Genomic DNA, 12,207 nt, shown 5'->3' with positions numbered 1-12,207 from the left:
TGTTCTGACCGTTAGCATCAGCGTCGACGTTCGCGTCCTCTGATAGATCATCGTCCGCGCATGTCTCTTCCTCTTCGTCTTCTTCTTCTTCTCCGGAAGAGGAATCGCTGTCGCTATCTGTGCTCTCGGAGTTTGCCGAGAGGGAACATTGATCGTACGGCTCAGGCTCGGAATAGACCTCCGCGCCAGGGAAAATGTACCTGCCCGGTGCCAATTGATAGTAGGAATTTTCTGGTAGTCTAGAAGCGAGGCTCTCCCGAATCTTTGGTTGCCAGCAGTGTCTCTCCAATCTTCTGTTCTTCAATTCGGCTATACATGACTGTATTTCTTTTGTAATATGCGCGCGTACGTGTACACATGAGTGTCATTATTTCTTTTTGTACCAGTCTTTTTGTACCAGAATTACAAAAATAAAAATGTTTATAACATAATGTATAACTCTCCTATGCTTACGCATATACCCGATGTTACTTCGTAATTCTGTTAAGATCTGTACCCGTAAAAAACTCAATGAAGTTTCGCGACAAAACTTTTTAACATGCATTCGAGATTTTTTACGTTTTTTACGCCTTTGTTTCACGCATTATACAATTTAGAGAGCAGCGCCGCTATTCGCATGCTAACGATCACTTAACTAATGTCTAAGTTGTCCAACAATTCGATACGCGACTAGTCTTAATTTCTAATGCCTTGTTATCAAGATGATTCATCTGCCTGTATTTATATATTGAATTTGGAGCACTTTTTTTGACTTACAAGTTACTTCAGTACTCTTTCTATTTATATGTCTAAAGTCTCTTTTAGGGGCAGCTTTGCTACTTCAAAGAAAATCCTAGAATACAAATAAAATCGAATAAACATTGGTTATTCACAAAAATATGTTTCAATATATGTATATATAAATTATAACGTGTATAATATATAAAGTGTAACATGTTCAATATATACATAGCAAAAAGTAAATACTTACTTGTGGCTGTACTTGCTGTGGACAGTCTTTAATGCTTCTTCGTGTTTCCTATGCAAGCTCTGGTTTAAAAGATTGCAAATATCTCTTATGTCATCAAGTTTATAACCGCTATAGTATTCTAATGTTGGATTCCATCCTCCCAAGTCCTTCATTAGCAACGCGAGTAACAACGCCGCCGCTGCCATTTTACTATCGCTAAACCTGATCATTGTATAATCCATCAGAGAATGTTCCAGTATGTACCGAGCCAGAGTTAACGTGGGCATAGACACCTTGGCACACTATTTTCAGATAGTAGTGATTGAATTAGTATACGTTTATATAGATTCCATTTGAATAAGACGGATATTTTATTGGAAAATAAAATAAAAAATCAAAACATTAGTCTCCAACAAAAGAAGGTAATTAATCTTCTACAACCTGATGTTTTAAAAATAATATATGTACTTCTTTCTACAGTAAATATTATGTTTAGTTGAGTACATAAAAATTACATATTGAAAAAGAAAAATGTCAAGCGCTTTTGCTCAAACTCCAACACGAGAATTCAACACGAATCTTCCACTTGCTAATTGCTACTATAACTAAACAATTCAGGCCTTGTGCATCGTCCTTATGATTATATCTTCTACTCCAAAAATATATTAGTTTTAAATCTAATTTTGAATAGTAAGACCAACCTTTTCTTTTGAAAAATTATTATTTCATAGAAGAAATAATGTAAAATGCCTAATAGGACTTCCGGTACTGAGTAAGTAGAGAGAAACACGCTGGTCAAACGCGGCAGTATTTTTTCGAGCTTAACTGCCGTTCCTTCGCCGTGGGGCGAATTTGTTTCAGGTAATTTGCATGCACAGATATGCAGGACGGACTGCAGATATAAATTGGCGTTGTGGAGGCTGAGCTGCGGCCGAATTTCGGGGATTCTGTGTTGCTGCGACTATTTAGAGGTTAGGTGATAGAAGCGGAAACAAGCACGGAGAAACCGAAGCCAGAGCACCGCGAGGCGTCACGCGTCGATAAAGAAGAGAGTGACAGGAGGAAAGAGGTGCTGAAGAGATAACAAAAACGAGAAGAAGACTTAGATGGATGAGAAGGAGGGGGAAAGCAAGAAAAAAGATACTAAAGACGAGAAGGAGAAGGGGACGATAGAAAAAGGTAGAACTACAGGAGGCAGGCCCACGAGAGCGGAGGAACTGACAAGAGTAAGAGATAGGACAGGAAGCCAAGGAACAATTGTAGAATACATAAAAAAAAGAGGAAGGGAGGAAGAAAAAGAAATAGCAGATAGGGCCGAAAAGGAAATACTGGAAAATTTTAGTAAAGAAAAAAGGGTAATAAGATCGCCGCCAAACAAAATAAAAAGAGAGGAAGGGAAAGAAGAAGGCATGGAGGCGGAAAGAATGCTGAAAGAAATCTTAGCGAAAATGGAGGAACAAGAAAGAGAAATACAATGTGAATAGGTGAGGCAATTAGAGCCAAGCGCGGTAGTCAAAGCGCAAAACAATTTAAAAGTAATAAATAGATATATTAACGAACGTTTCGACACATTTTTCGTGTCCTCTTCAGCGTTAAAAGTTACATAGTCAAAAACGAAGATTTACAGAAAGTCGAGTATAAGGCGTAGTCATCGACAAATAAAGTATAAAGGACGCAGTCTAAGAATAAAATTAAATCAGGATGTACCATAGTCGAAAGCCCGACATGCCGGTGTGCAATCGCTCCACATCCATCTCATCCTCGAATAATCTCGCCAGGTTGAAAGACCAAGTGGGTGAAAGATTCGAACCATGCCTGTACCATTAACGAAGTCACGATGTGGCAAGGGCGTAAATTATCTATGTTGATTAGATGACTAATGAATTTACTTACGGAGCAACTGCAGACCAGAATATCGCACCGCGAAAGCGACAAACGCCTCACATTGTAACGAGCTAACCGTTCGACGCACCCATCATCAACAATATTCCTAATTATTCTTTCCCTAGAAACAATTTTAATAACAATATCCTCAAATTATCAGCCGCGACTAAAAAATTTCTCAACAATAACAGGAATTTAATTCTCACGAGGGCTGACAAGGGGAACGTAACAGTCGCGCTCGACAAAGATAAATATATTGCGGCAATTGAAACGATGTTAAATGATAGAAACACTTACTTACCCATCAAGACGGATCCCACGAAAAAACTCATTTCAAGCTCACGAGAATTACTAACTAGGTGGAAGAACGCGAATTATATTACAGGATCAATGCACAAATCTCTTTATTGTAGTGACGGGAATTTACCGCGGGCATACGGACTTCCTAAAATCCATAAACCTAATTGCCCTTTTAGACTTATTATATCCTCTATAAATAGCCCTCTATATGATCTGGCCTCCTTCCTCCACCGTATAATGTTCAAAAGCTTCCCGATAGCCCGCAGCTTTGTAAAGAATAGCATCGATTTAGTGGAAGAACTTGCGAGCATACATGTCAACGATGGCTACAAATTGATCTCATTGGATGTTGTTTCCTTATTTACGAATGTACCCATTGAAAGGGTTCTGGACAGCATATCGGTCAGATGGAATTTTATTGCCAAAAATTGCAATATACCGAAATCGGAGTTTTTTACTGCGGTCAGGCTGATATTAAATTCCACCTTTTTTATGTTCAATGGGAAAATTTATCGGCAAACTTTCGGGGTTCCCATGGGTTCTCCTCTTTCCCCCATGGCTGCTGACATTGTGTTACAGGATTTGGAAACTATAGCTCTTTGCACCTTAAAATACACCCCTCCTTTTTATAAAAGATACATTGACGACATAACACTGGCGGCACCGTCGACTTTGCTGCAGCATACCTTAGATGTTTTTAATTCCTTCCATCCTAGGCTGAAATTCACCATAGAAATCGGTGAAGATGATAAGTTAAATTTTTTGGAGATCACGATGATATTGAACAACAATAGGCTAACATTTGATTGGTTCCATAAACCAACTTTTTCTGGCAGGTATCTAAATTTTATGTCGCAGCATCCGGTATGCCAAAAAAGAGGGACGACCATAGGCTTAATAGATAGAGCATTTTTGTTATCGCACCCGTCCTTGCATGCTAAGAATCTCAGTCTGGTCATTGGAATCTTACTTAATAATTGTTATCCACTGGAATTCATCTATGGGATCTTGCGCGAGCGTCTTAAGTTTTTATTTAACAGAGACTCGAATACGAATGTGAGACGGAATGAAGAGGAGGTTGCTCCTTTTTTCACTTTACCGTACATCCCGACGATTACAGAAAAATTTAAGAACGCCATAAGGGAATTGAACGTGAGACTGTCGTATAACAGCCTAAATAAGATGCGCACATTCATCAAGGCGCAGAAGGACAGTCTTCCACGGTCTAATAAATGTAACGTAGTATATAAGATTAATTGTAATGATTGCGATGCTTCTTACGTGGGCCAAACTAGTAGGCAATTGCAAACTAGAATTAGGGAGCATCGTAATCATATTAATTGGAATACTCCGAATCATTCTGTCATAACCGAGCATAGAGTAGAATGTAATCACGATTTCGATTGGAAGAACGTTGAAATTTTAGACCACGAATCCTATTATTATAAACGTTCAGTTTCTGAGATGATATGTATAAAAAGACAGGCGAAAGGGTTGAATTTGCAGACTGATGCTGAGGGTCTGCCTGACACGTATCTAAGTGTGATCGAGAGACTGTCAAAAATTTAGAACGACTGTATACGATAATCTATCCCCTCCCTCGGTGTATATTGTGTTAACCTTCCTACCGATGCTTCACTCACTCGCGACGCGTCGAACGGTTAGCTCGTTACAATGTGAGGCGTTTGTCGCTTTCGCGGTGCGATATTCTGGTCTGCAGTTGCTCCGTAAGTAAATTCATTAGTCATCTAATCAACATAGATAATTTACGCCCTTGCCACATCGTGACTTCGTTAATGGTACAGGCATGGTTCGAATCTTTCACCCACTTGGTCTTTCAACCTGGCGAGATTATTCGAGGATGAGATGGATGTGGAGCGATTGCACACCGGCATGTCGGGCTTTCGACTATGGTACATCCTGATTTAATTTTATTCTTAGACTGCGTCCTTTATACTTTATTTGTCGATGACTACGCCTTATACTCGACTTTCTGTAAATCTTCGTTTTTGACTATGTAACTTTTAACGCTGAAGAGGACACGAAAAATGTGTCGAAACGTTCGTTAATATATCTATTTATTACTTTTAAATTGTTTTGCGCTTTGACTACCGCGCTTGGCTCTAATTGCCTCACCTATTCACATTGTATTAATCTAGAGAGCCTATATGCTTTAAAGAAAGAGAAAGAAAGAAGGATAAAGAAGAGATAATGAAAGAAATACACGTCCTGAGGGAGGAATATAGAAAGAGAGAAATGCTTTGGGAAGGGCAAAAAGCGAATTTAGAAAACAGAATAAAACAGTTGGAGGAGAAAGCACAAAAAGCGGAGAATTGCGGAGGCGAAAAGATAGAGAGCAGAGAACTAATGGAGAGAATGAAAGAGATGGAAAGAAACGCTGAATTAGCCGAAAGGAGAAGAAGGAAGAATAACATAATTGTAAAAGGAATAAAAGTAGAAAGTGGAGGTGAAGGAAGGGAGAGGATGGTGAAATTACTTGAAGAAATCTCCAAAAAGAAGGTGGAAGTGGATGAAGTGCAGGTAATTGGCCGGGGTGAACACAAAATGACGCTAGTCAGATTTCATAGATGGGAGGATAAAAAAGAAATAATGTCAAAGAGGAAGGAGATAGGAAGAGCAAGAAAGATATATATGGATGATGATCTGACAGCAACAGAGAGGCAAATACAAAAGCAGCTATGGAGTATAGTAAAGGCGGAGAGAGAGAAGGGGAAGAAAGCAACGGTAGGATACCAAAGAATATGGATAGACAATTGTGAAAAGAAATGGAATAAAAGCACCGAAAGGCTGGAAAACAGAGATGTTTTTCAGAAAGAGTAGAGAAGAGTAAAGACTGGGAGAGGGAGAGAGGGAGAGTGAGAGAGGAGGGAGAAGAAGAAAATAAGGCGGAAAAAGAAGGGGGATTAAGGATATGCTTCTGGAACGTAGCGGGACTAATTAAGAAATGTGAGGAAACATGGGATTATTTGGAAAATTTTGATGTGATAGGACTAGTGGAGACATGGGTGGAGGACGATAAATGGAGGAAGATTAAAAACAGTAAATTTATTTGGAATTGTATACCAGCGAAAAGAGAACACAGAAAAGGAAGAGCAAAAGGAGGGATAATAACAGCGGTCAACAAGAATTTGAAATTGGTAGAGACTAGGGAGATTAGCGACGAAGTGGCAGAAATAAAAGTAGAATATAATGGAAACAAATGGAGAATAATCACGTTATACAGTCAAAAGATGGAAGATACGATGGATACACTAAGGGAGAAGATACAAGAAGAGGACGAAGAATGGTTGCTAGTAGGAGGTGATTTCAATGCGAGAACGGGAAGCAGAGGAGGACCGATGAATGAGGAAGAAGAGATAGAAAAGAGGAGCGAGACCAGAAACTCGGTAGATAAAGTTATAAATAGGGAAGGACGTATACTAATAGATAAAATAGAAGAAAGAGGATGGGCGATACTAAACGGGAGTTTCGGAAGAGAAGGGGGATGGACTTATATAGGAGATTTGGGATCATCGGTTATAGATTATGTCCTAGGGAATGATAGAGCAGGAGAAGAAATAAATATGGTGGAAGAAGGAATCAGAACGGAATCGGATCATGTTCCGCTGGAGGTGGAGTTGATGGGACCAAAGGTGATGAAGGCAGGTGGAAGGAAGAAAGAAATAGAATTAGAAAGAAGCGACTGGACAGAAGAAGGGAGGAAAGAATATCATGAGAAATGTGAAGGATGGGCGAGTACACAAACAGATACGGAAGATATCTGGAAGGAGATGAAAGAAAAAGTAAAGAGCGCTATAACGAAGCATAAGAAAAGAATAATACCATGGAGATTAGGAAGAAGAAAATGGTATAATAAAGAATGGAAGGAAAGGAAAAGAAGGCTGAGAAAATCGATGAGGAACTGGAAAAAGGGAAGGATCGGAAAAGAAGAGTTTGTGAGGGAAAGAAAGGAGCACAAGAAATGGTGTAAGGAGCAGAAGAAGAGGCACGAAAGCGAGGAAGAAGAAAGGATAAGGAACATTAAAAACGAAGCGGAAGCCTGGAAGTATATAAATAAATATAAGAAAAAGAAAAATGAAGGGATAAGCGAGGAGATACAAATGGAGGAATGGAGAGACCACTTCATGAAAATGTTAGGAGGGACGGAGGAAAGAGTGGTGCTAGACATAGAAGACGAGGAAGAAGAAGACGGCACGAGGACGGAGAGTATAAACGGAGTCGAAGAAATATCAAGGGAGGAGGTGATCGAAGTACTAAAGAAACTGAAGATGGGAAAGGCAACTGGAGAGGACGGGATTGAGAACGAGGCGTGGAGGTTTATGCAAAAGGATGTAGGCGAAGAATTCCTGAAGCTAATTAACAGAATCTGGAAAGGAGAGGGTATACCGGGAGATTGGAATAAAGGTATGATCAGCCCAATATACAAAAGAGGAGAGAGAAACGACCCAAAAAATTATCGAGGAGTTACGCTAATGAATACGGCGTACAAGATATATGCAAGCATCCTAAATGCCAGATTGGAGAAAGAGATAGAGTCTAAGTTAAGGGAAGTGCAATTCGGGTTTAGAAGGAATAGAGGAACGATGGATGCAGTATATACAGTAAACTATGTAGCGAATAAGGAGCTGAGCAAGAAAAGTGGAAAGATTTTTGCATTCTTTGTAGATCTCAGAGCAGCTTTCGATAAAGTGGATAGAAGAAAACTGAATGAAATAATGAAGAAGATAGGAATTGAAGATAATTTGAGGCGAAGAATAATGGAGACATATAAAGAAACGAGAAATGTAGTGAAGATAAGAGACAAGAAGACAGAGGAATTTTGGACAATAAACGGACTGAGACAGGGATGCCCGTTGAGCCCGAATCTATTCAATGTATACATCATGGATTTAGAGGAAGGAATGGAAAAGGGACAAGCAGGAGGACTGGTGATAGGGAAGGAAAAATTCTGGACAGTATCATACGCGGATGACGTAGTGTTAATGGCGACGAGAGAGGCGGAATTGAAGGAAATGATGAGAAGATTCAAGAAGTATTTGGAAGGAAAAGGCTTGAGTTTGAGCCCAGAGAAATAAAAAATAATGGTGTTCGAGAAAAGCGGGGGGGAGAAGGAAGAAAAGGGCATGGAAATGGGGGGAGGAGGAAATAGAGGAGGTCAAAGAAATAAAGTATCTAGGATATATACTACAGAAGAATGGAGGAGCGGAGAGTCATATAAAGGAGAGGATGAAAAAGGCTACAATAGCGATGAAGAGGACATGGAGCATAGGCGAGAGAATATTTAAAGAGGATTTCGGGAGAAGGATGAAAATGTTTGAGGCACTGGTAGAAAGCGTGGCATTATATGGAGCCGAAATATGGGGGTGGTTATACGAAAGCAGATTAGATAAAATAAAAAGAAAGTACGTTAAATGGATTTTAGGATTGGATAGAAGAACCCCGAATTACATAATATCGGAAGAGACCAAAATAAAGGAAATAAAAATGAGGGCAATAAGGAGAGCTGTGAGGTACGAGGAGAAGGCGAGACAGTCAGAAAAGAAAATAGTTCAAGCATGTATAAAAGATCTAGAGAGGAGCAGGCCAAGGAAAGAGGAAAGCAAATGGGAGATGAAGAGAAGAGAACTAATAGAGAAGGCAGGAATGGAGAAGGAGCAGCTAGGGAGAGAAATGGAGGCAGAGGACGGGGAGGCGGCGGAGAACCTCGTAAGGAGAATAGAGGAAAAAGAGAAGGAAGAGAGACAAATAAGGATAAACGAGTCAAGATACAATAGCAATTATAAAGAGATTGTAACAGAGGAGCTACCAAAGTATTTACTAGGGAAGAAGAAGAAAAAAGATAGAATGTTGATAGCCAGATACAGATGTGGGAGCGAGGTAAAAAGCAGTGAACATTGGAGAGGGGAAGAGGATAGAAGATGCAGAATATGCCAAAGAGAAGAGGAGAATATAGAACATATACTAAAAGAATGCGAAGCGACAAAAAATGAGATACAGTTAAATGTATTTTTAGGAGAGGAAGGAAATGGACTGGAGGTAATGAAATGGATAGAAAAGGTTAGAAGGGAAGCGGAAGGGGGGGAGGGGACGGAAGAAGAATAATGGGAGGGGAAATGGAAAGACAGAATGCTAGTTGTTTGTAAATGAAATATAAATGTATGTATGTAAAAGAGAAAGCGTAAATTTATGTAAGGGTTGACGGAAGTCATCCTAAGCCGCAAGGCAAGGATTAAATAAATATAAATGTAAAATGCCTAATATATTCATTTAAATCTTGGGACAGAATAATTTCTGGGATACCCGATATAAATTGTTAACTTTGTGAATATCTCACCCTGGCATAACGCCAAAGAAATCTGTAAGAGAAAGGCATTCCCAGGTCAAAATTGGCTATTTTTAAAATACTTATTTCCATTTTGATCAGCTCCCTTTGTGTGTAAGCGCCGTCACATATATACAAATCTTCCACCATTGGTGGTATTCTTTCCTAAAGTTAAAGTTAAGAATACAATAAGTTTTTGTTATTGGGTTTACTGCTCGACATGAGCACAATTTTACAGGCAAAAATTTGTGTAGCAGAGATATTATAAAACTTACGTCAAACTTGCTCGCTATGAAAAGACTCGCAGCGCCGAGCAGTTGTAGAGTCTCTTTCCCGACTGTCATCTTTGTTAGGTATAGATCGACCAGTTTTACAGCCAGATATAAGGTCTCGTGATTCAACTCAAACGACTCCTGCACCTCGACCATCCAATCGACCAGTAGCGCTCTCATCCATTGCGAGAGGCATACTTGCCGATCCATGTAATTGCCGATGGGGAATAGGCGTTCTCGTTCTTTCAGATACTCGAAGATGTCCATCGCATAGTGTGACACCTGGTACGGATCTAGCCAATTCTCGACATCAAAGTCCCATTGGACACCTTCGGGTAATTGTCTTATTACAGGTATGGCAATCAACAAACTGGCGGCCGAAACCTTATCCTCACTCGCAGAAGGCGATGGTTCACTTTGTTCATCTTTCTCCGTTTGTTTTTCCACTGATTTCTCCCTTTTCTCCTTTGTTTTTTCATCAACCTGTATATATTTAGTCTATTAGTACTGCATACACGGAATAAAGTAAAACAAAATATAGTAAATTGCATGATAAAGTATATTATACGGTATGAACCTGTCTTAGTTTAAGGTATAAATTTAATTTAATTTATTAAACTTTTAAAGAAATTATCTTTAGAAATCTCTAAGTTTTTGATAAGTTTTCTCAAATAAATGAAATTGAAGGAAAATGTAAATTCTAAAATATTGTACGTAATAATATAATATTGCAGAAAATATATTGTTTACCTTATTGCTGCTCCTACGAGTCCTTATCACGTTATCTGTAATATCTTCTAAAGCACTGACGTACATCGAATTATCCTCTGATCTCTCCAAATCTGAACTCATTCTATTATTTACAACTTTGTTGGCAGTCTCCGTTTTATCATCTTTTTTTATAATAGACTTAACACGAGGCACTAGTTTTGCTTTTGCCGGTACAATTTTTGATACAGCAACGTCTGCAGGTTTCTCTGGCAAAGCAACGTTACTTTCAACTGATTTGGTTTGAGTAGCCATCTTTTTCGATGTATGGTTCTGCCCTGCCAGCGATGTGGTAATGGCCTACCAAATGTGAAAAAAGAAAAAATATAGGTAATATAATAAAATGTAATACCATATATAATACATATACATGTATAATGAACATTAATGTAAATATTACAATGCTGTGTTTGGGATAAATTAAAAAAAATAGTGGTTTGATTTTCATGAGGAAAGAATGGACGTCGACATAAAAATCGAGCTAAAAATTGCATTTAAATCTTACCACTGAATCAAAATATACATTTAAATTTTGATATAATAATTGTGTAGAGTACATACATTGGTGATGTTTGCAAAAGCGCATCTTTTATGCGTTTTTTCTTTAAACGGCGAAACTTCCGCTTTTCGCTTGGCGCGAATTTCTCTACCAACATTGGGTTGTCGTAATACATTGCTCTGTAAAGAATTTTGACTTCTGGTCGTTATTCCTTTCCTCAAAGTTGCAGTGCTGTTTTGTCGATTTTGTCCAAATAATACCTTCGGTGGTGCCATTTTTCAGATATGACGAAACTTTAGTTCCTTATCTAATTGCTATAATTCACAAACATACATATAATTAGTTTATATATATTATACATAGTTTAATTTATATAGTGCATAATATAATACGGAATGTTTTAGAAATAAATTGTCAAATTTGAGGAGCATATTTTCTACTAACAGTAAAAATGGAAAAGTTACAAATTTTAAGTAACATCAAAGGAAAGGGAGACGTAAAAAGAAGGAAGATAAGAGAGATAAGTGATTTCGAAGTACAACAGATAGTATAAGTGAATAAAAGAAAGAAGGAGAACATGTAAAATGTATGTATATATAAAATGAAAAGAGAGCATTTTTATCTTTTTCTAACTCTTAAAACTGGAAAAGAATAAAAAATAAGTTGAACCGATAATAATAACTTACGATAATTCCTTCGCGCGTAAACGGGATTGATCTCCTCGGCATCAGTTCCCTGCCGTCAATATATACCTGTGAACAGGCTCCTTGATCTCCTCGGTATCAGCTCTCTGCTGTCAATATATAATACCTCTACAAAGTAAAAATGTATTGTATAATAATCAGAATACTAGCAACGTGCACAACTTCATTTGAGGTTATAATTGGGTACAACATTCATCGCACGATACTGTTATAATTGCAAATCGGAAACGTACCTCGAGTCCAGCTCTTCTGCGATCAACGAAGTCGGGATCGAACGTGTCAGTCGTCACTTTCTGCCAAGCGTAGAGAACCTTCTTTTCCGGCAGCGGTGGTAATACGATGTAGGGATACGAAATCTCCAGATAAGCACGAAGCAATTCAATTTTTAGTATATCGCCGGCACGATTACGGTGTTACTGCCGTTTCGCGTACGCTTGTTGTCGCACCTTACCTCGCGACAGCGTGCGGCTCGTGCAAACGTTAACGCG

The 12,207-nt window shown here is 38.7% G+C and overlaps 2 protein-coding genes, 2 long non-coding RNA genes and 1 pseudogene across 4 annotated transcripts; 3 read left to right on the top strand and 2 right to left on the bottom strand.

Moving 5' to 3' along the window:
* Window positions 1-575: 575 nt before the first annotated feature.
* Window positions 576-11,315, bottom strand: LOC139784802 (G2/mitotic-specific cyclin-B3-like). The gene is made up of 6 exons (XM_071723989.1): window positions 11,078-11,315; window positions 10,499-10,816; window positions 9,752-10,231; window positions 9,489-9,641; window positions 971-1,251; window positions 576-832 (listed from the first exon to the last, which is right to left on the bottom strand). The coding sequence occupies exons 1-6, from the start codon at window positions 11,288-11,290 to the stop codon at window positions 781-783; spliced, it is 1,497 nt and encodes a 498-aa protein (XP_071580090.1). The 5' UTR covers window positions 11,291-11,315; the 3' UTR covers window positions 576-780.
* Window positions 2,478-2,919, bottom strand: LOC139784800 (uncharacterized). The gene is made up of 2 exons (XR_011721683.1): window positions 2,843-2,919; window positions 2,478-2,764 (listed from the first exon to the last, which is right to left on the bottom strand). It is a non-coding gene; the product is annotated as an uncharacterized lncRNA (long non-coding RNA).
* LOC139784798 (uncharacterized) lies at window positions 3,371-4,314 on the top strand. The gene is made up of 2 exons (XM_071723987.1): window positions 3,371-4,189; window positions 4,306-4,314. Exons 1-2 carry the CDS (start codon window positions 3,371-3,373, stop codon window positions 4,312-4,314), a joined length of 828 nt encoding a protein of 275 aa, XP_071580088.1.
* On the top strand, window positions 4,631-5,225 carry LOC139784799 (uncharacterized). Its single transcript, XR_011721682.1, has 2 exons — window positions 4,631-4,860; window positions 4,939-5,225. It is a non-coding gene; the product is annotated as an uncharacterized lncRNA (long non-coding RNA).
* LOC139784797 (uncharacterized) lies at window positions 7,794-9,256 on the top strand (annotated as a pseudogene).
* Window positions 11,316-12,207: the final 892 nt, after the last annotated feature.

This window comes from Temnothorax nylanderi, unplaced genomic scaffold, assembly GCF_030848795.1.
Source record: "Temnothorax nylanderi isolate EJ_2023f unplaced genomic scaffold, tnyl_v1.0 TNYL_tig0678_pilon, whole genome shotgun sequence".
In the NCBI taxonomy this organism is placed as follows: domain Eukaryota; kingdom Metazoa; phylum Arthropoda; class Insecta; order Hymenoptera; family Formicidae; genus Temnothorax; species Temnothorax nylanderi.
Note: the sequence above shows the minus strand (reverse complement) of the source record. Positions and strands in the feature narration are given on the sequence as shown.